The sequence below is a fragment of the Haliotis rufescens genome, unplaced genomic scaffold (genome assembly GCF_023055435.1).
Source record: "Haliotis rufescens isolate VD_foot unplaced genomic scaffold, xgHalRufe1.0.p SCAF_10, whole genome shotgun sequence".
In the NCBI taxonomy this organism is placed as follows: Eukaryota; Metazoa; Mollusca; class Gastropoda; order Lepetellida; family Haliotidae; genus Haliotis; species Haliotis rufescens.
The window spans coordinates 8,774,054-8,796,635 of record NW_025963780.1 but is presented as its reverse complement, the minus strand read 5'-3'; the positions used below and the strand labels follow the sequence as shown (position 1 = coordinate 8,796,635).

Here is a 22,582-nt window from a genome sequence, read left to right as displayed (position 1 = left end):
CCCTTTGAAAAAAATGGGATGCTATTTCAACACACGGTCCAGACACTGATTAAGATGATTTTGCTATTATGCCTGGAAAACTTACGGTTACTTATACATCTGCGTTTTGATGTACCGCCAGGGACACATGTTGAAGTGAGTAGGGTTTTAAGACGCTTTTAGAAATATTCCAGACGGGAGACACCAGAAATGGGCTTCACACATTGTACCCACATCAGGAGGGAACCCGGGCCTTTGGCGTGACGAGCAAACGCTTTAACCACTAGGCTACTCCACCGCCCCCAACACTTGTTGAAGCCGAAGTTGAGGAACATATCCAAAGGCTACAGTGGATAAACGTCAAGCAGAATCCCAATGTCTCATCATGTGGGTAGAGAATACAGCACTTTAGGTACAGATGACCAGTCTAAGAGTGAGTGAGTGAGTATAGTTTTACGCAGCTTTTAGCAATATTCCAGCAATATCATGGTGGGGGACACCAGAAATGGGCTTCACACATTGTACCCATGTCGGAAATCGAACCTGGGTCTTCAACGTGACGAGAGAACGCTTTAACCACTAGACTACCCGACCGCCCCACCAGCCTAAGAGGTAATAAGACTTAATAAACATAATAATCATCCTCACTGGGAAATTAAATACATATTTGGGGTGTTGAATGTTGAATGGGGTACATGGAACTTGAGTTGTCAAACGCTTTTTTAGACTTTGATGAGTGGGAAAAGTTTGACACTATATTACATTCCCCTGAAGAAAGAAAGACACCAAATTACCTTCCCATGAAGAAAGACTGATACTATTTCCTTCCCTTGAAGAAATATTGACACTACATTACCTTCTCTAAAAGAAAGAACGACACTACATTACCTTCTCTTGAAGAAAGAATAACACTATTTGTATTACCTTCTCTTGAAGAGAGATTGACGCTATTACCTTCCCTTGAAGGAAGATTGACACTACATTACCTTCCCTTGAAGAAAGAATGACACTACATTACCTTCTCTTGAAGAAAAATTGAAACTATTACCTTCTTTTGAAGAAAGAACGACACTACATTACCTTCTCTTGAAGAAAGAATAACACTATTTGTATTACCTTCTCTTGAAGAGAGATTGACACTATTACCTTCCCTTGAAGGAAGATTGACACTACATTACCTTCTCTTGAAGAAAGAATGACACTACATTACCTTCTCTTCAAGAAAAATTGACACTATTACCTACTTTTGAAGAAAGAACGACACTACATTACCTTCTCTTGAAGAAAGAATGACACTACATTACCTTCTCTTGAAGAAAAATTGACACTATTACCTACTTTTAAAGAAAGAACGACACTACATTACCTTCTCTTGAAGAAAGAATAACACCATTTGTATTACCTTCTCTTGAAGAGAGATTGACACTATTACCTTCCCTTGAAGGAAGATTGACACTACATTACCTTCTCTTAAAGAAAGAATGACACTACATTACCTTCTCTTGAAGAAAGAATAACACTATTTGTATTACCTTCTCTTGAAGAGAAATTGACACTATAACCTTCCCTTGAAGGAAGATTGACACTACATTACCTTCCCTTGAAGAAAAATTGACACTATTACCTTCTTTTGAAGAAAGAACGACACTACATTACCTTCTCTTGAAGAAAGAATAACACTATTTGTATTACCTTTCTTGAAGAAAGAACGACACTACATTACCTTCTCTTGAAGAAAGAATAACACTATTTGTATTACCTTCTCTTGAAGAAAGAACGACACTACATTACCTTCTCTTGAAGAAAGAACGACACTACATTACCTTCTCTTGAAGAAAGAACGACACTACAGTTCCTTCTCTTGAGAAAGAATAACACTATTTGTATTACCTTCTCTTGAAGAGAGATTGACGCTATTACCTTCCCTTGAAGAAAGAACGACACTACAATACCTTCTCTTGAAGAAAGAATGACACTACAATACCTTCTCTTGAAGAAAGAACGACACTACATTACCTTCTCTTGAAGAAAGAACGACACTACATTACCTTCTCTTGAAGAAAGAATGACACTACATTACCTTCTCCCTGAATACCTGTGAAGAACCAGCATAGTATAGCATAGAAATGCATGCCTTAAAAGACGACTATGCTTATCATAATAGGTAACTAATGGGATCGAATTGTCAGCATCGCTGATTTGGTCGATTCATGTCATCACATCTCAAAAATGTGTAGATCAATTCTCATGATGTCAAACACTGGCCTGTCTGATCCAGACTCAATTATTTACAGACTGCCTTCATATAGCTGGAATATTTCTGAGTGGAGTGTTAAACAAACAAAACTTCCCCTGAAGAAAGGATGCTGCTGTATTACCTTCCCCTAAAGAATGAAACTATATTACCTTCCCCTGAAGAAAGAATGACACTATATTACTTTCCATTAGTGAGTGAGTGAGTGAGTGAGTGAGTGAGTGAGTGAGTGAGTGAGTGAGTGAGTGAGTGAGTGAGTGAGTGAGTGAGTGAGTGAGTGAGTGAGTGAGTGACAGACTTATCACACAGGATGAAACATTGGTCCATCACTATGATCCTGAGACTAAAGTTCAGTCGATGCAATGGAAGCATGTGGAGTCACCACCCCCAAAGAAGGCACGTGTCCAACCCTCTGCAGGCAAGGTCATGCTCACGGTATTTTGGGACCAGCACGGAGTAGTGATGATGGATTTCTTGGCAAAGGGTACCACAATTACAGGAGCTTATTATGCTTCACTGCTGAGGAAGACAATGCTCCAGTAGACAACTCTCATGTTGCCCAGACAGAAGCACGGTCCTGTGGCTATGAAATCCTTCCACATCCTCCTTACTCTCGTGACCTTGCACCATCTGACTTCCAAAATGAGGGCTTTTACAAGCGAGGTCTCCATAGTTGCATAAAACGACAGGAGAAGTGTGTAACTCTTGGTGGTTCCTATGTGGAGAAAGACTAATACCTATGCCAAGTTTCATTCCACTAGGTCCATCGGAAGTGGGTCAGGGGAAATCTTTAATGAACACCCCTCGTACCTTCCTTGAAGAAAGAATGACACTATATTACCTTCCTTGAAGAAAGAATGACACTATATTACCTTCACTGAAAGAAAGAATGACACATAACACCTTCTGTTACTGTTACATTCCTTACTAGAACAAGCGGACTAGACCATGGACTCTTACTTGGCCTGATGATCCAACATTGTAAGCCGTCATCCACAAACTCAGAAATCTTTTTCAATGCATCATGTGACACTCGATGAGGTTTATGAGACACAGGTGCTCATTTCCAGTTGGTATTGAATGCTCAGTCACGGTCATGTGGCCTACTTCACCTTCCATTGAAAACATGTCACCATTATCTTGTATTACCTTGTAGATGCACTTATTTTCATTTTCAGCTACATGAGAATTATCTAACAATGTTCGAGCCATCTCGTCAACCTTCATACTCCTGTTTGCCTCCTTGTCGCTGTAGATTTGAAGACTTGCAATAACAGGTGAATCATCAGAAGTGGGTGAAAATGTTGCAACCACCGATCCAGCTGTTTACTCTGTTGTGGTATTGTAGGGGTTGGTAAGATGAAGTAGCACTTTGTTGTTGTTTCACACTGTATCGAGTACTCGACCACACCCAATTCCAAAACGTTCACATCCGAACATGCCTGCTGACTCTAGCATACCTGTTATACCTGGTGAGACCAAAGATGAAACAGTTCCATGTACAATATTCATACTTCTGGGTGGCACTTTCACTGAATGTTCAAACGTACACATGACACACACTGACTGTCGGTGAAATATGAGACACCGATGCATGGGTATTACTGTTCTTCTGAGAAACATGCAATGATTCATACAGAATGTCAATTCCCATACTACATAGCATATCCAATTATGAGAATAAGTCCATCCCAATTATCATGATTATATAGCTGGATACATTGAATTCTTTACCACAGTGTAACACTGTTCTTGAATTTTCTGCTTTCCCACCTTGCATGATGTAACAATATCCCTTGCAGTTCCCATATCAGCCCCTGACACAGTATGAGGTACTACTAATGGAGGAAGTCTCTTACCTCTAGCTCATCCTGCTACATCTTCTGTTACAATGCTAACTTCAGCACCACAGTCAATAAGCCATTTCAATTTGTATCCCCCTAATTCACCTTCAACTTCAATTCTTCTCGCATTTTGTGAATTTACACATGTCGCCGATACCACTTTGGTTGCCAGAGAGTCTCGGCTATCCTCCCTAGCAACATCTAGTTTTCCTGACCTCTTCTGCCTGACACTGGAAATCTAGCTCTACAGTCCCTTGACATATGACCCATTCTTCTACACCTGTGACACTTGCCGTTAAATCCTCTCCTCCCTTTCTGCTGATTGCAATAACGTGCAAAATGTCCCGGCTGATAACACTAGTAGCATCTATCTATCTACCTTGGATTATTTCTTGAAACTGCTGCCACTGAAGCTGCTAATTGTTCTTGATTAACAGTTAGTTATGAGATCTTCTTAGCTAATTCCAACAAAATAGCATTTTGTCCCTCCCTTACATTATTCCCATCTGATTGGATCATGTTGATTCTAGCAGTTTCCCTGTCCCACCGCAGGTTTCAGTGCTCTCCTGTAATGAACAATCTGTAGCGCTGACAGTGATGCATCATCGGTATTATCTGAAAATGCCTTGGTAACTAGATCCATGATTGAATACTTGAGTTTCACAGCCGTTTCTCCCTTCCTCTGCTTCCTATCTGACAATTCTTGTTGAAAGTCACTGATGATCTCGCCGGTCTGAAGCGCTCCACGAATGCTAATTTTACTGATGCAAACCTTGACCGTTGAGCCGCCAATAATGTGGTGAAAAACCGCTTCGCCTCACCTTTCAATGACAAATGAAAGCAAGCAACCATCTTGTTCTCCGTGATGTCTTTCACTATGAACAAACTTTCCAGCTGGCTAAAATGACTATCAATATCTCCAGAATCACACTCATCCCACTACGATACCCTGGGCATATCCATTTCCAAGTGCAAATATCCGTTAGTTCACTGCTGCCACCAATGAAAGAAGACTAAAGGTGCCGGTAAACTCAAATGATGTTTACTTGTTCAGATCAAAACAATAACTGACAACAAAACTCCCTGTGATGACAACAATGATGTCATCACAACACCCACACAATCATTCCAAACTTAGTAACTTAACAATGTGTTTTATTTTAGAAATATTTCCGGGTTTAGAGTTACCTCCCTTACATCACTATTTTACCTTCCTTGGAGAAAGAATCCAACATATTACCTTCTCCTGAAGAAAGAGTGACACCATATTACCAAAACCTGAAGGCCTATTTGCCGACAAAAAAAATGGGCTTCTTCTGCATTAAACAGCCTTGTGTTAAAATATTTCATTTGACTAGAAACCATAGGACTGAGGATGTTCACCAAGTCTAGTCTAGGACAGTATGGCAGTGTGGCCTATGAGATATTTTTGTTATGGTAAGTGGATAACAAATGGAAAGTGTCAGGGTAGAGAGTAGGAATTCCATTGTTGTTCTAGATCTGCATGTGTTTTTTTTCTCAAAACACGAACATTTTTTGCAAATTCCCATGAGACTGTCCCATAATCTGTGAGTTCCTTAGCAAGATTGTGTGCATTATCCAAAGCATGGGACAAGGGTGGCCATGTTGTGTAAGGTGACACAATCCAGTCTCCATGGGTTCAAATCCAAGATGCTTACTCCTTATGTCTCCTGGTTTGTCAGCACCATACCTGTGCTCGTGGGTCTCACAAGAATGGTGAATGTCTAGGATCTATGTCACTTCGGGCTGTCCACCCACACCAAGCTGACATGCTGGGATATGACTGGAATACTGTTCAAGGTGGCGTTAAATCAAACTCACTTGCTCACTCCATGATACAGCCAGGCAGTGAAAATACACACATGCTGAGGACGGTCAAGTTGTTTCCACCCACAAAAACGTTGTGCCAAGCAGACATGTTGAGCTCAACACTATTACCTTGGCCCGGCCACAAACCGAAAATGAAATAAAAAATTGATGTTCATAAGTTAAATTATCAGTGAATAAAACTACAAGTACATGTGGACACCATGTAACTTGAGCAAATCGATTGTGTATGGTGTACAAAATGCCCCGTTTTCTCTGAAAATGGTACACACTTCTTGTGCAAATTTCAGTTAGATGAATGCATATATCAGCTTGGCCAGAATAGCATTAATGAGCCTTTCTGTACACTTTTGTTTTGGGATAACATTGTTACACAATTGTGGCCCAGTATTAAAAAAGTGCTACAACTGTCACTTAGGTGTTTGACAATCTTCTTTCATTTCTCAGGTTTTTATTGCAAGATATCAGTTACTCAGTAATCAGTCTGTTTGCTTCTTTCAAAAAATGTTCATACGTAACATTAGCTTCTGAATCTACATTTTCACAGCTATTCTTAAACACCGGCTTCTGATTTTCTCTGATTATGAACTCTGATTCTGAAATCACGAGCATTGTGTCTCTTTGGTTGGATGTCATTTCTTCACAACTGGCGTTTGGCTCTGTATTTACAGATTCTGGACAATGTCCCGCTTTACCACAGACACATGTAGCATCGGCCTTCTTGTGTTTACAGTCACCAGCATCCTGCCCATTAAAGTTAGAATCCACTGATAAAGAGAATGGAATGGCTGGGGTCATTTCCTCCACAAGGGGTGTATTTTGTTTAGACAATTCAACTAATTCTTTTTCAAACTGGGTAATTTCTTTCAAGAGCGATTCTATTTCGCCATGACGGCTTTCACTTTCAGCTGTTGTTGCATCTCTGTTTAGACTCCTCAAGGACAAATGAGCACTGAAACAGAACACTGAAGATAAGTAGCATTTAACTTTAGCTGGGAGGCCACTTGACATTCCTTGTTTGATATTTTTGCATCATGTGACATTTGAAGACTTGCTTTTCACATGCAATCGAAATAAATATTCAAAGAAGTTTTATTAACAAACATGGTAAGCTATCAACAGAATAAAAACATCATCAAGTTCTCATTATCCTACATCCCAGTCAATCTCATTTCTCTACATCCCAGATAATTCTAGGGAAGGGCCTTGTGCTTTAAGCCCCTAAATTTGAAAAAAAGTCCCACATTTTCAAATACAGTGGGGCATTTTAACATTGTGCTGGGCAAGTGTGGGTGTACCTCTGGAATATAGGACATTTTAACATTGTGCTGGGCAAGTGTGGGTGTACCTCTGGAATATAGGACATTTTAACATTGTGCTGGGCAAGTGTGGGTGTACCTCTGGAATATAGGACATTTTAACATTGTGCTGGGCAAGTGTGGGTGTACCTCTGGAATATAGGACATTTTAACATTGTGCTGGGCAAGTGTGGGTGTACCTCTGGAATATAGGACATTTTAACATTGTGCTTGGCAAGTGTGGGTGTACCTCTGGAATATAGGACATTTTAACATTGTGCTGGGCAAGTGTGGGTGTACCTCTGGAATATAGGACATTTTAACATTGTGCTGGGCAAGTGTGGGTGTACCTCTGGAATATAGGACATTTTAACATTGTGCTGGGCAAGTGTGGGTGTAGCTCTGGAATATAGGACATTTTAACATTGTGCTGGGCAAGTGTGGGTGTACCTCTGGAATATAGGACATTTTCACATTGTGCTGGGCAAGTGTGGGTGTACCTCTGGAATATAGGACATTTTAACATTGTGCTGGGCAAGTGTGGGTGTACCTCTGGAATATAGGACATTTTAACATTGTGCTTGGCAAGTGTGGGTGTACCTCTGGAATATAGGACATTTTAACATTGTGCTGGGCAAGTGTGGGTGTACCTCTGGAATATAGGAGTTTTTCACATTGTGCTGGGCAGGTGTGGGTGTACCTCTGGAATATAGGACATTTTCACATTGTGCTGGGCAAGTGTGGGTGTACCTCTGGAATATAGGACATTTTAACATTGTGCTTGGCAAGTGTGGGTGTACCTCTGGAATATAGGACATTTTAACATTGTGCTGGGCAAGTGTGGGTGTACCTCTGGAATATAGGACATTTTAACATTGTGCTTGGCAAGTGTGGGTGTACCTCTGGAATATAGGACATTTTAACATTGTGCTTGGCAAGTGTGGGTGTACCTCTGGAATATAGGACATTTTCACATTGTGCTGGGCAAGTGTGGGTGTACCTCTGGAATATAGGACATTTTAACATAAAGCCAGGGCCAATGTCAGGAACTTCCAAGAGTGCACCCTGATCACATCACACCAACAATGTAGACACATCTGTAGAATTGCCTCTTGCATACATTCGTTATGATAGTACACTATAAACTGAATAAATTGACACCACTTGATATCTCCACTTATTTGTAAATATCATACAACATATTATCACCTGAGTTTGCCTCTTAAATGTCCAATTTTCCAACAAGTCCTGACAGCCTGATCATAGCCAGCATTGAAACCTGACTGCAAAGTATTTTCCTGCCCAGACTCCACACCCTCACGATAACCGCCCTGCAATAAACATTCAATAATATAATCATTCTCTCCAATTCCAGGCCATAGACAATGATGAAATGAATCTTGTTTCACGTCACAATTCCTGATATTACAACATGGTGGTTGGCTGGATGAACTTAGAAGTATACTCACTGATACACTCAGTCTTGGCAATAAACAGGTTAGTGATTGACCGAGTTAGAAACTCATTACTACCACCCTATCCCTATTTACATGGATCTTCGTCTCACAACACACTTCCTGCAGAGGACATACATGCCATCCCAGGGTTTTCAATGAACATATGCCACAGTTCCTTCAGTAATTGAGGCTATAACAAAAAAATGTCAGTTATAGGTAAATTTGTTTGCCTGATTTCTTGTATTTAAATTGTTGGAAAATGAAAAGTACTATTTTCACACACTTACAAATGAAACTAGTCTTTCAAACATTGTGTGCCACTGAATACTGTCCTGAGCTGTCATCGTGCATGCAGTATTTGATTTCATCAACTGCAGTTACACCATGTTGGAATATATATAGTCTCCGGTCGTTTTGCCATTTACAAAGACCACTGCCCCAATGACCTTGGATATCGCACCACAGTGTACTGTTAAAATAATTCCATACAATAATCGTTTACGTATGTTATTATTATAGGCTATATCCTGGAGTTCATATAGTATATACGACTTACAACATGTTTATAGATCGAGACTCTTCTGATACTATTCTATTTCAGACAATAAAGAACCTATACTTTTATACGCTTTTAGAGGCTGCTTTTTGAAGCCCAAACAATGATAATCTCACTTCAGTACAAAATTATCAATCGCGTAACAGTGACCGTAACCCTAGTGCGTGCATCGTACACACCTTCAATACCGTGACCACACTTTCCTCGAACATTGGCAGACGATTTGTAAAAGTGGATACATTTGGTACAATGCCTGGATGGATGGGGTTTTACAAAACGATCATTCTGTTAGAATCTATCGAATGGCTTTATGATAAAGATTTGATGAGATCTTGACTGTAAACGTGCGAAATATGAGGCACTCAATCTCAAACGAAAACACCACCTTCTTCAGATCTGTCACAACTTTATTCCATTCCCTTCGGTGAATTGGTTCATCGTCTGCTTCGTCGTCAAATACATCGTCAAATGTCTCTCTCGTCGTCATGATCGCTCAATATCAAGAAGAATATCAAACTCGGTTGCACCACGTTTCAAAACAAATGGGCGCTGCCATCTTTGAAAGGTCACATGACCGGTGTATTGATATCACGTGATTTGCCGGGAAAGTGACTCGAAGATGTATGCATTTATATCAAAATAATAAGGCTATATGATTAAAAGCAACGCATGTATTAGGAATGTGATATAGGGTAGCCTAGGTTTGTCATGATAGTGGCAAGTGCATACTGATGTGGTAAACCATTATACCGTATTGGACGAAATAAGCGCCCAGGACCCTCTCAAAATTAGAAGTAGGGGGGCTCTTTTTAAAATATTATTTGGTGAAAAAAACACAGTTGAAAGACAAATTTCATGGTTTATGCTGACAGCCTGAAATGTTTAAATACGAGATATATTTTTCCAGAAGTTAATTGCCCATAATTAAGGGTGCATATATATAACACACAAGTGCCTATTTTTGCGAATAAATAAGTCTTTTGTATATTGATCAATTGGAAGGGGTGCTAGTTGGGATTGTTCACTAGCCAATATATTAACAAATATCGCCTTAGGCGCTTATTAGAGCGGAGTGCTTATTACGTCGAATACGGTAGGCATTAAAGTCTACAATCAGTATCGACTGCACATGTGCATCAAGCACTGAATGATTACTGAGGAAGATTGTATTTAAGTTTAAATGTGTATGTGGAGGTATCTGGAAGTTCAAAGCTTAAATTTGTTTTATATGTATGTATATATATAATTTTGTGAGTGTGAAGAAACATTACATTGATTACAGGTACTGGGGATAATTGTGTGTATGCCAACCCATACAGAGTAGTTGCTGTAACAGATGGTTTTTGTTTATCCATTCTCCCGAAGCAAGGGAGTTAACTTACTTTATAAGTCCAGTTCCACCATTGACGAACTAGGCTGGAATTTCCAGGCTCGATGATAGTGGCACCTGTGGCGATTACGAGTTACGTCCCTTCTATGTCCCCCCTATTGACCAATCAGATTACATCCCTCATATGACTTGCATTTGCTTGAAACAAAATGGCAGCGTCCAGTAAAGACGATCTGATTGATAATCAAGACCTTTATCGTAATAAACAGTTCTTCAAACAGTGCATCAAATCACTTGAGCACCTTCGTTAAAAACATGAAAAGATTATCTGTCGATGCCCAGTTGACAGCACACATGCTCTGCAAATCCACTGAAATCTGCACAGCAGTCACCATGTTGTTTATGAACCAAATATAAATTTTGTTATGAGATTTTGATTGGACTAAGCATATGTGGCCGATGTAGTTTTTGTATATATTTGTTTTAATTTCATTTTAGGTTTTTACGTATATTTATTATATATAACTAGTTGTCAGTTTCAGTCAGCTATAACAAAGTGTATCTGACCTGTCTTACCTACTAACTGCCCCATGGCCAGAAGCTTCATTTGCTGATTGGCCGAGCTAACACCTATTGTTCAACTGCATGCTTTGATTACACTGCATACTCTCTCAGCACATAAACTGACAGAACTGCTCAGACCAGCAAAGGATAAAGAGATAATATTAAATCAGGTGAGTTAAATGGTTATAATCTCTATCCTGTGTTGTATTGAAATAATACAGTATGTTTAAAGTGTTATATGAAGTAAACTAAATGCATGTAATCTAACATAATCCTAGAGCATTGTTGTGTGAAGTACAGCGTGTGACTATACAGAAGCCTCCCACTGGTCAACCTGTTGAACCAGAGGATCTTATGGATAAAGTGGAGATTGACAAGACAGATCTGACTAGACAGCAGTTAGCACAAGGACTTGATGTCATTATGCGTTTTGCTGACATATTCTCCAAGCATGATGAGGATATTGGACACAGTAGCATGGTGCATCACAGGATTGATTTAGTTGATGACACTCCATTCAAACAGCGACACAGAAGAATACCACCATCCATGTATGATGAAGTCCGGAACTTGAGAAATAGCATATTTATCTCATGTCAAGACCTGACATAGGTGAGTATCAACTTGGTCAGGTCACTTGATGAGATATACATGTTATTGACAAGAAAAGACAAATATCTTCATCATGTATTTCTTCGATAAAAGTTCCAGGTAATAATATGGGCAATCAAAACTGACTTAGAAATATTTATACTCACTTAAAGATATCTTGGAATTAAAGAGACAGGCAGTAGCATCAGCAGCAGGGGCAGGTTAACAAGACCGCAGCATGGAGAATTCATTGCAGGAATGTTTCACATTGGTCATGGTCAGGCCATACGTTCCAGGCACATGCATATATTGGACAAAGAAATAAAGAATATACTGAAATAAACATGGTAAGCTCATGTTTATTACCTCCTTAAGTCAAAATACCTATTTTTAAACAGTCACTATGGGACATCATATTGAGGTACAGGTGTACCATGTACACAAACAGTTTTGATTTTTTTTTTCTGAAATGAAGTCACTCACTCATGAAGTATTTGACAGCCTTGAAATGTGGTCACAGAACTTGTGCTACACTCTCAATACAGGACATGACATTTTGATGAATCCTTAAATTGACCCATATCAACTGATTCGTCTAGAATAATCAATAAACCTTATGTTGGCAGTGTAGGTGATCTATGTATGTTGATAAATTATGAGCGTGATGGTGGAGAGATGGGAATATTTCTTCCGCGTGAAGCTCCTGGGGGAAGAGTAATAAAATCTCTTTTGTGAGAGCATGAATGTCCAATAATGTCTGATTATGTGTGATGACAGTGATTGCCTGGTCCCCAGGATGAAGGAGCTGTTACACTGCTGATGAGAATGTTGACCCCAACAGAAATAGAGACCTTTCAGATGAGAAAAGAAGTTCTTGTCCTATTAAATTATCAAATATATGTTTCATAATTTTCTAGCAGATAATAAAATATACAGAGTCAGGAGATCAAACATGTCACAGTTGACACTTTTAAATCAAGTAACACTGGATGAAATCAGGATGTTAGTTTGTAATTGTCTAACAACAAAATAGAACCATGAATTAAAACAAAATCTAGCAGACTGTACACTGAACCAATGTGATGGATGTGAAGTCCCTGCTTGTTTCACAGCTAAGCAGACTATTACATTGTAGGACTCCTTAGGCCTTCTCCATGCTCAGCTGCCACGACAGTTATCATAGACCTTCACCCTAAATAAAATCTGCCTTAATTCCCTGGAAAGCATTACTTTGACATCCTGTTTGTCATGATGCCCTGTCTTCCCCTGCTGTTTCATGGTTCAGTGTCCAGTGTGTGGCCCACACATGGAATGTAGGAATACTGGCCATTGTGTGTCACCGTAACCTCAAGCTGTCATTCACGACCCCACCCCCCATCCCCGGGTTCAGATTTCATTATTTATCAACAACTGTCTGAAATATTATGTCTGACAATGTTTGTAGTTTAAGCTTTACCGCTGACCATCAAATTTTCTGTTGATCATTAGTTTGAACAAATAGTTTTCACATTAGATAAAAAGAAACAAAGACAGAAATGACCTATGATGATCACAGACTTTGATGACAGGAAGATTTTCATCCCAGGTCACCTTCATGCTGATTGGTCATGGAAGATAATTATCTGGCCTTTGGTCAGCCAGTCAGGCTCTACCCTTCAGCTACACCTGAACTGTTGTCTGTTGCACTATATCCCTCCTCTGGTCACAATGTTTTATTGTCATGTTTGTCAATCTTGAATTTACAGAACCGCCTTGATGTCCACTTGCTGACCCATGACCTCTTGTGACATCTGACCCCGTCTCTGTCTCCAACTGCCCTTCTCTGGTGAACTGTCTCAAAGCAAATTAATGGACTGATAGTAAAGCCACGGACATATATACAATACGTCTTTGTTGAAACAAAGACTAAGGTAGGTCATTTCATTGTTACCATATATAAAGGTAGGTCATTTCATTGTTACCATAAATAAAGGTAGGTCATTTCATTGTTACCATATAAAAAGGTAGGTCATTTTATTGTTACCATATATAAAGGTAGGTCATTTCATTGTTACCATATGTAAAGGTAGGTCATGTCATTGTTACCATATATAAAGGTAGGTCATTTCATTATAACATATGTAAGGTAGGTCATTTCACTGTTACCATATATAAAGGTAAGTCATTTCATTGTTACCATATATAAAGGTAGGTCATTTCATTGTTACCGTATATTAAGGTAGGTAATGTCATTGTTACCATATATAAAGGTAGGTCATTTCATTGTTACCATATGTAAAGGTAGGTAATGTCATTGTTACCGTATATTAAGGTAGGTAATGTCATTGTTACCATATATAAAGGTAGGTAATGTCATTGTTACCGTATATTAAGGTAGGTAATGTCATTGTTACCATATATAATGAAGCAGATACTGATGACATGTGTCCTACTGGTTGAACCCCACGAGCCATAGGAGCAATGTGGTTTCTTCCAATTGCCTGTTAAATTGTACTACTGTCTTTGTTAACTCAGTTACAATCATGATAAGATCGGTTTCTTCCCTTTTTAGTTAAGGCGATTTTATTTGAATCGGTAAATATTATGATCTATCTTAAGTCCATAAATCAACTTAGAAATTTATTACAGAAGAATGATACTGCTTTTAAAATGATTTTGACTGAAACATTACAGTAACTTTCCCTTCTGATCTTCAGATTTCAACAGAAGTCTTCTTCACTGTCAACTATCCATTATCAGTTGTGCAAGTAATAGATTCTTCCATAGAGAATAGACCAGGACTCTTTTGCGCATGCATAAGGCAGAAAACGTCACTTCTTTCTTGTGCTTGCAACAACATCAACTTTCTTTTTTCTGGGTTTGTCGAGCTCTTAATGGTAGTTGTCACACTGTAATTCAGTTACGTTTCATAATCACTTGTAATTCCTGCTATGTTGCTGAGAAGTTCTAGGTTTGTATTCACGTAAGTAGTTAGGAGATACTCGCAGTGCGACTCCTTCCCCAGGTGCTTTTTGTCAAGATGGCAGAATCATGGAAGAAAGCCAAGAGGAAAGAGGCAGCGAAGAAGACAGGGGCAGCCTTAACTTTCTTCTCCACAGTCAATGCAGAAATCTGCCCACAGCTGTCAAGACCTTCCTCAGAGTATCAGAGTCGTCCCCAGATTGTCTTTCCCCAGAAGATGTCCATGGTCATTTTGTAGCAGCTATTGAAAAAATAGCAGTCTTTGTTCAACTGAATGCCATGTCGGCAGAGAAGGCCTCCATCAAGCAGGATTCAAGCCAGACGCAGGAGAATACGGCCATGAAGGGGACAAGACTGAAGTAGGGTCAAGTGTCATGGACCTTAGAGATTGAGAGATGCATGAAGTTATTTTCTCCACAAGACTAGTATGGGTACAGACAATAGATAGGCCTATAACCACAGGAAGATAATCACTAAGTCATCGGTTTTCAACCTTCCACACGACTGACAAAGGTGCCATGTGACACCTGGGATGGGAGGATTTCGGAGCCATTATTCTCCACGACCATTGAGACCATCACTGAAGCTTCCACTAGACCTCTACATAACCCGGTTGGACCAGCTAGAAGTGAGAAGAGGGAGCAGTGAGACATCTACAATTACCAGCACAGGCACCGCACTCATGGCCAAGAAATGTCCCATCTTGGCTCTGTTACCAGCAGGCAAGCCAGGTCAGGTGCGTTTACTGCCTTCGCCTGGACACCACAAGCAAAGGAAGCACACACTTCCCTATATCTACCATACTCTTTGCAGAAAGCAGGACACCGTTAGATCAGGAGCTGCACAGGGACAAGCTGAATTACAGTGCATTATCAGATCAGCCTCCAGCTTGGTTACTGCACTGGCGTCAGGCCTGACCTTACAGATACAGACTCTGAACAAAGGGGGGAACATTTTCTAAATAATGACTTTCACCTACAGTTGATTATGGAGCGGGACATTTTTTTGCTGAGTTGTGAGAAGAAATGTGTCACCTTTTGCCTAACCATACACATTTTGGCCAAACAACACCATGCAAGTTATCAACCAGGTGAATGATAACATCAAGAAGCTCAATTGTGAATATAGGCGACCTTTTCCCCCAATGAAACATTGTTTTTATCAGACGCATAATTGTCCTCTGCTAGATCATCCGTTTGTTGAAGAACGTTTCTTTAAGCTACTAAGGACTCCTAACATGAAGGTTCAACGATCATGCCATGGACATCGGGGCATATATAAATTGTTTGTTACTGGAGTATGCCATGTTTCAATACGTTTCAAGAGATTTGCCTGTTTCCATCAGAACAGATCAAGTGGGACTTATTCACAGTTTTCTTGACAGCATTGTCAAAATGCAAATAGAGCTTCTTTCTCTGTAAGTATGGATATCCAGAGGTCATGTGGTCATGAGGTCATATTCTACCCCAGATTCTATCTACAACAGTGTAGGAACAGTCCCAAGAAACTACTTGTGGCAATGTCTCAACCCATCTCAGTACTGCACATGTTCAAGGACAAGCTTCAAGTTTGTGGAAAGGGGTTACCAAGACCCTAAAGAGAGATTTCATCATTCTGTAGCAAATTTGACAGTCAACATGTACAGCTCAGCATTACAGCCCAAAAGACCGTGGGAATCTTCAAGAGACAATCACTTTGGGGACACCACAAGGAGAAAGTTAGTACCTTCTAAACAGGCCTTCACGTCAGCACGGTACTGAAATTCCAGACAATTCGACCAGTATAGTTGAGGAGGAGGCCAGAGAGGTGGCAAGCCTGGTGGTGGAGGGGATTGTCGTCTTTGACAGTCCAGCACCTCCTTCATTTGCAGCAAATCCTATTGACCAGGTTTTGTCGGCAGACAAGGATTCTTGACTTGACAAGAGAGCCTTTCAGAAACTGAAGTTCTGAAAGCAGCGACTTTGCAAGGTAGTGAACTTTTTGATCATTATTGTCTACTGGGTGAAGGGTAGGTCAATAGGTTAATGCAAGGATTCACATTTTGAAGTCATGGAGTGTCAAGGCAACCGTTAGTGATGTCAACAGAATGTGACGGGAAGTCACATGTGGGAAACTGATGCAAATAATGGTAGTTCTAGCACACATTTGCCTGGTCCTTTACATTTTTATCCTCCGCCCCAACGAAGTTTCCGGAGCATAACTCAGAAACCGTTAAATACTTTCTTACAAAACTTTGCATGTCTACCAGGCACATACTGAACTGGTGCCTTTTGCTATTTAGGAATTTTATAAATTTTTATTTTTTATGTTTCCATGGCAACAAGTTGGACTTAGGTTCTATAGGCTATAGTTTGTTTCTGGAGCATAACTCAAAACCCATTCAATACTTTCAGACAAAACTTTGCATGTTTCCCAGACACACACTGAACCGGTGCCTTTTGCTATTTAAGAATTTTAGAAATTTTTACTTTTTACGTTTCCATGGCAACAAGTTGGACCTGTTTCTGGAGCTTTACCTAAAAAAACGTTAAATACTTTCTTACAAAACTTTGCATGTCTACCAGGCACATACTGAACTGGTGCCTTTTGATATTTAGCACTTTTAGAAATTTGAATTGTTTATGTTTCCATGACAACAAGTTGGATTTAAGTTTTAATATAGGGTGGGTTCACTTATGGAGTATAATAAATAACTGTTAAATATCTCCTTGCCAAACATTGCATGTAAAGCACATACTGAACTGGTGCCATTTGATATTAAGGAGTTTTAGAAATGTTTATTTTAGAATTCCCCATTGCAGCTATTTTGACATGGGCTAAGAGAAATGTTGGGTCAGTTACCTGGTTTGGGACAATAACATGTTAAAATGGGCGGGGGATATAGATGACTTCATCGACTATACGCTTGTTCGGAATTTGGTCCTTTTATATGTGATTCAGTTCAACGTATGACAATTTTGATCAAATTCTGATCTGTAATGGGCACAGGTCCCCATGAATGACTGTTAACTATCCAAGGGTTACCAGGTGTAAGGACCCACCAGTCTCTATGGTACAAAGTGGCAGTTATCTTAATCTAGTTAGCTGATGATTGGAAAGAAGTTAGGTATCCCACTTTGTCAAGAGTCCTGGGGTGCATTGTACAAAGCTATCTTAGCTCAAAGGTGATTGTAACTCCCATACCTTAACATAGACTTACGAGAGTCATGGCGCTAAGGTTGTTTTGTACAGTGGTTCCCCCAGCAGTAAGATACTATTGCACTAATACTAGTTGACAATGAAGAGGACTTCTGATGAAAATCAGAAGATTTTTGTAGTGTGATGATAGCCAAAATACATGAATTATGGCAATGATGGAACGAAAGTAGTATTCTTAGAATTATTAACAATGATTGCTATTGTTTGATATTTGACATATGACACTTTGAGACATGGACGACACAGCAGACATGTTGAATTTATCTCTTTTTTTATCCATTACTCCACCATATTTACATGCATCATTATTCATTATATGGAGAGAGTCAGAAAGATAAGAGCGGGGCTTATCCCTTATATGGTGGATGCACGTAAAAATGATAAGACTGCTTACCTCTCCAATGAGCTAGTGATAAACGGCAAAGTCTATATCCTTAAAAATGATGACCTCAGAAAGATCAGTAATCGACCCACTTCCACCAACTGGGGGTCACCGAGTTGTAATCGTGTGGCACATGGAGGGACGGCTCATGGTCCCAGGAAGAGCGGCGACGGGGGTACTCATGGGGAGTCTGTAACAGCCTAGGAAGGCGGCCGTGGCTCAGATTCAAAGACCGACACATATCTACCTGTCCGGTACACGACACCATCTACACTGCTCAATCTTTATGTGTGTGTGTGGAACATACAAGGAATACACTCCCATCTGCAAGACAACGCCTTCATGACATTTTGTGAACAATTCGATATTTTCGGTTATGTCGAAACTATGCAGAGTGACTCAAGAAAGCTAGTAAACTTATATCCTGATTATTTATGTCATGTAGCCCCAGCAAAGAGAAAACGGCAGTTTGGTCAGTTTTCCAGTGGTGTTGCTGTTTATATACGCATTTGAACACTTGTTTGAGAAACTATTCCCAGAATGGCAAAATAGTGTATTTTTTAAAGTTAAGGAAAATTTTATCTTTTTCTTTACATACTTCCTGAAAAATCCCCGTTATACGAGGACCCTGAGACTGATGGTATTGAAGAGTTAGACTCTAAAATATCAGCTATTAAATCACGCTATGGTAGTGATACACCTATCCTATTATTAGGGGATCTTAATGCCAGAGTTAGGTCGAATGACGATTTTTTTATTGAAGATGATCCCGACTTTAATTACCTTCCAGTAACAGATTTGTATTTAGCTGATGACTTTAACGAGAGGAGATCAACGCAAGACCTTGTAGTGAATAAGTATCGGTTAGCTCTATTGGAAGTATGCAAGTTGTGGGGAATGCACATTGTAAATGGTAGGAGAAAAGGTGATGAATTTGGTTCTGACACGTGTATTACAAATAATGGATCAAGCCTAGTTGATTATGTACTAGCAACTACTAACTGTTTTCAATCTTTTATACATATCGTTGTTCATTCCAGAAAGGAACTCGGACCATCTTCCAGTATCTTGTATTTTACAAGTTAAATTAAATTCAAGTGTTGTTAATGTCGCAAACGATGGCAGTGTAATATGTGACGATGTGTTGAAATATAAAGGGCAGATTTAGGACGTAGACAATTCAATGAAGCTGAAATATATCTGAAATTTCGAGTAACATAGTGAATGATTTTCTGCTATTAGTACATTTCAATGTTAATGCTGCCACTGAGAAGCTAGTGGAGCTCTTGCAACATATAGGGAATTATCGTTAACTGTAACAGTCGACAGGGTTTAAAACGTGTACAACCAAAATGGTTTGATCATGAATGTGAGCTCGCAATAATATTGTCGTCTAAACACGTTTCGGAGATGTCGAACAAATGATAATTTGACTAGGTATATTCAGTCTAAGAGACACTTCCGTCTTTTGTGCAAAAAGAAGTGGCAACATTTCTACAATACGATCGTGGACTAAAATTCATACAGCAGTTGCAGATGGCGATTGTAAGAAGTTTTGGTAAAAAAAAAAGCACTACTGCAGAACCGTAATGAGAAGATACATGACTCGGCAGAGTAGTGGTTTATTTGTTTTAAAGATTTACAAAACCTGACTTGTTGTAACAGCAGTGATGGGTTTGATGCAACTGTCAATGATTATATGACACATCACGATGGTGAATGTACTTATTGTAACAGTATGGATAATCTGTCGGAACGTATTACTAGAGAGGAGATTGAGAAATCAATCAAGTCACTTAAGATGGGCAAATCCCCAGGTATTGATGGTATACCACCGAATTTTTTAAACACGCTAATTCTATTTTACCGTATTTAGAAATATTATCCAATGCTATAGGATAACTATGTTTTTCCCGATAGTTGGAATGTCAGCATGATTATCCCATTGCATAAAAGAGGGGATGTTTGTGATCCAGATAATTACCATGGTATTTCTTTGCTAAATGTAATGGGTAAAATATTCACATCTATCCTTGAATCCAGAATAAGGAAGGTGTACATGGGAAAATGTTTATGACAAGGTCTCAGCTTGTGTTAGAATCGGACATTTGAAAACATGGAATAGCCAGGGATGTATGTTAAATCCTGTTTTATCTATATTTTTTATAAATGAGCTTGCAGATGAAATGAAGAAATGCGGATTGAGCGGTGTTTTTGTTAGAGATGGACTAAACAATATCATACTGCTAGTATTTGCAGATGAAGTAACACTGATTGATGACACTGTAATAGGCCTACAAAGAAAACTTGATGTGTTAAAAGGATATTGTAACAAATGGGATCTAGAAGTTAACCTGGAGAAGTCATGTTAGTTTCAGAAATGGCGGATACCTAAGAAATTATACAGAAAATTGGACATATGATGGTAAACATATGAAAGTAGTATCCCACTGTGAATAGCTAGGTATTGTCTTCACATCCAGATTAATTTGGTCAAAAGCGTATGAAACATTAGCACTACAAGCCAGAAAGGCTTTGTTTCCTATTATTATCTTATTAAAGGATTATCCAAACATTACTCTAAAGGTAGCATTTACAATATTTGACAGTAAAAAAGCTTCCATATTGTTATATGGTTCAGAAATTTGGAGTTACACTTCTCGTGCAAATATTGAAAAAAATTCTGAGTTTTTACTTTAAACGATATTTATGTGTTGATAAAAAAGTATCGCACAGCAGTGTGGCAGTATATCAAATTTTATACAATGTTTTAAGCAAAGATGTAAAGACATAGAGATTCAGAATTGGCATGCTAAAATAATTATTCATCATTTCTAAACCATTATTCTACATATACTGAGTATCTCTGTACTCAGACCAGAGAAATATATTATGGAGTTATGTCCAAACAAAGATCTTATCCGCATATTATTTAAATTCCGATGTTTGAGCCATAAGTTGGGTATTCAACACTTTTATTACAATGACAAAGTCAAAACTGATTTACTTAAGTGCAAGAAATGTAATCATGATATAATTGAAGATGAGTACCATTTCCTTTTAGTTTGTCCATTTTATATGGAAAACAGAAAGCACTACATCCCAAGCTACTATTACCAGTATCCATCACGAGCAATAATTATTCAACTAGTAGCAACAAAAAATGTTAAGCTAATTGAAAATATTGCTATATATTTGAAAAGAAATCTGCATGTATAATGTATCATAAATATTGTATTGAGATAGTATAACAGTTGTCCCACCTGTCCATGTGCAAAGATTTATCTCATGTATTGTACTCTTGGCCATGCAGCCTTTGATACCGAATAAACTTCTTCTACTTCTACTATATCATTATTCTGATTTGATATGCAGTAAGTTATTGGTGTGGGGAATAACCTTAATAAGATTTTTGACCATGCTATGCGTTTGACCTTGCTTTTCATCTAAATTTCCTGCCTCTTTTCACATCAACTCTAAAATCTCTAGTTTCAGGAAATTGACATTTTTTTTATCACAGCAAAATAATGTCTGAGAAATTTGTTCACAGAAATTGCAATCCTATATAATAACATGTCTGCCCATCACTCAGCCATTTCAGCTTGGATCATGAAGCAATCATACTGTTTTGTAACCTGTGTTACATGTTTTACAACTGTCTGGTACAATGTGGCCAATACTCGAGTACAATGTGACCTCCAGAGCCTCAGGACTTTATGTTTTGTAATTGTAGATCACATGACTACCGGTATGATTCCGAGCCAAAGAAAGGTTAGGTTGTTCCAATGATAAGGAGCTCTGAAATCACACATCAGAAAATGGTTATTTGTTACCCTTGTATTATTTGTTATATGATACAGCTGCAAGTTGATTAGGCCACTAAAATATGTGCCATGTGATCTGAAGGTGTTACAGCAAACACATATATATGTTCAGCTGGACCTCCCTAGTTGGTGCCTGAGCAGGGAAGGTGAACCAGTGAAATCCAAATGTATTGCACTTGCATATGTTGACACTGAAGCATATTTACTCATACCACTTTTCTTGTTTGAGCACTGTCACTTTACGGCAGATTCACCACCAATGTAGTTTGAAAATATTTGATCAAGCAGTCTTTGTAAACATTTAAATATTGCCATGGAAACCCAAGAACACACTATTAATTCTCTGCAGAAATTAACAATTAGTCCCCCAATGATCAATGCAGAGGTGAGTGGGCAATATTAGCTGCAGACCCACAGTGTGTCAGAGTAGTGGAGTAAAGTGTGACTGAGTTGTTTCAATGGACAATAGTTGTAGTAAATATTGCCATTGTATATG

At 38.9% G+C, this 22,582-nt stretch overlaps 1 protein-coding gene across 1 annotated transcript; it reads right to left on the bottom strand.

The window, feature by feature from the left end:
• Window positions 1-6,359: 6,359 nt before the first annotated feature.
• Window positions 6,360-9,800, bottom strand: LOC124118626. Its single transcript, XM_046480819.2, has 3 exons — window positions 9,622-9,800; window positions 8,433-8,554; window positions 6,360-6,877 (listed from the first exon to the last, which is right to left on the bottom strand). The coding sequence occupies exons 1-3, from the start codon at window positions 9,721-9,723 to the stop codon at window positions 6,394-6,396; spliced, it is 708 nt and encodes a 235-aa protein (XP_046336775.2). The 5' UTR covers window positions 9,724-9,800; the 3' UTR covers window positions 6,360-6,393.
• Between the last annotated feature and the right edge of the window lie 12,782 nt (window positions 9,801-22,582).

What these genes read in the sequence shown, in the direction of transcription:
- LOC124118626 (XM_046480819.2), bottom strand. Translation starts at nt 9,723, where the DNA reads ATGACGACGAGAGAGACATTTGACGATGTATTTGACGACGAAGCAGAC. An exon ending in TTGTGACAGATCTGAAGAAG is followed by an intron (nt 8,555 to 9,621) that starts GTGGTGTTTTCG and finishes TGTTTATTGCAG; the next exon opens with GGCGGTTATCGTGAGGGTGT. An exon ending in CATTTAAGAGGCAAACTCAG is followed by an intron (nt 6,878 to 8,432) that starts GTGATAATATGT and finishes GTTCTGTTTCAG; the next exon opens with TGCTCATTTGTCCTTGAGGA.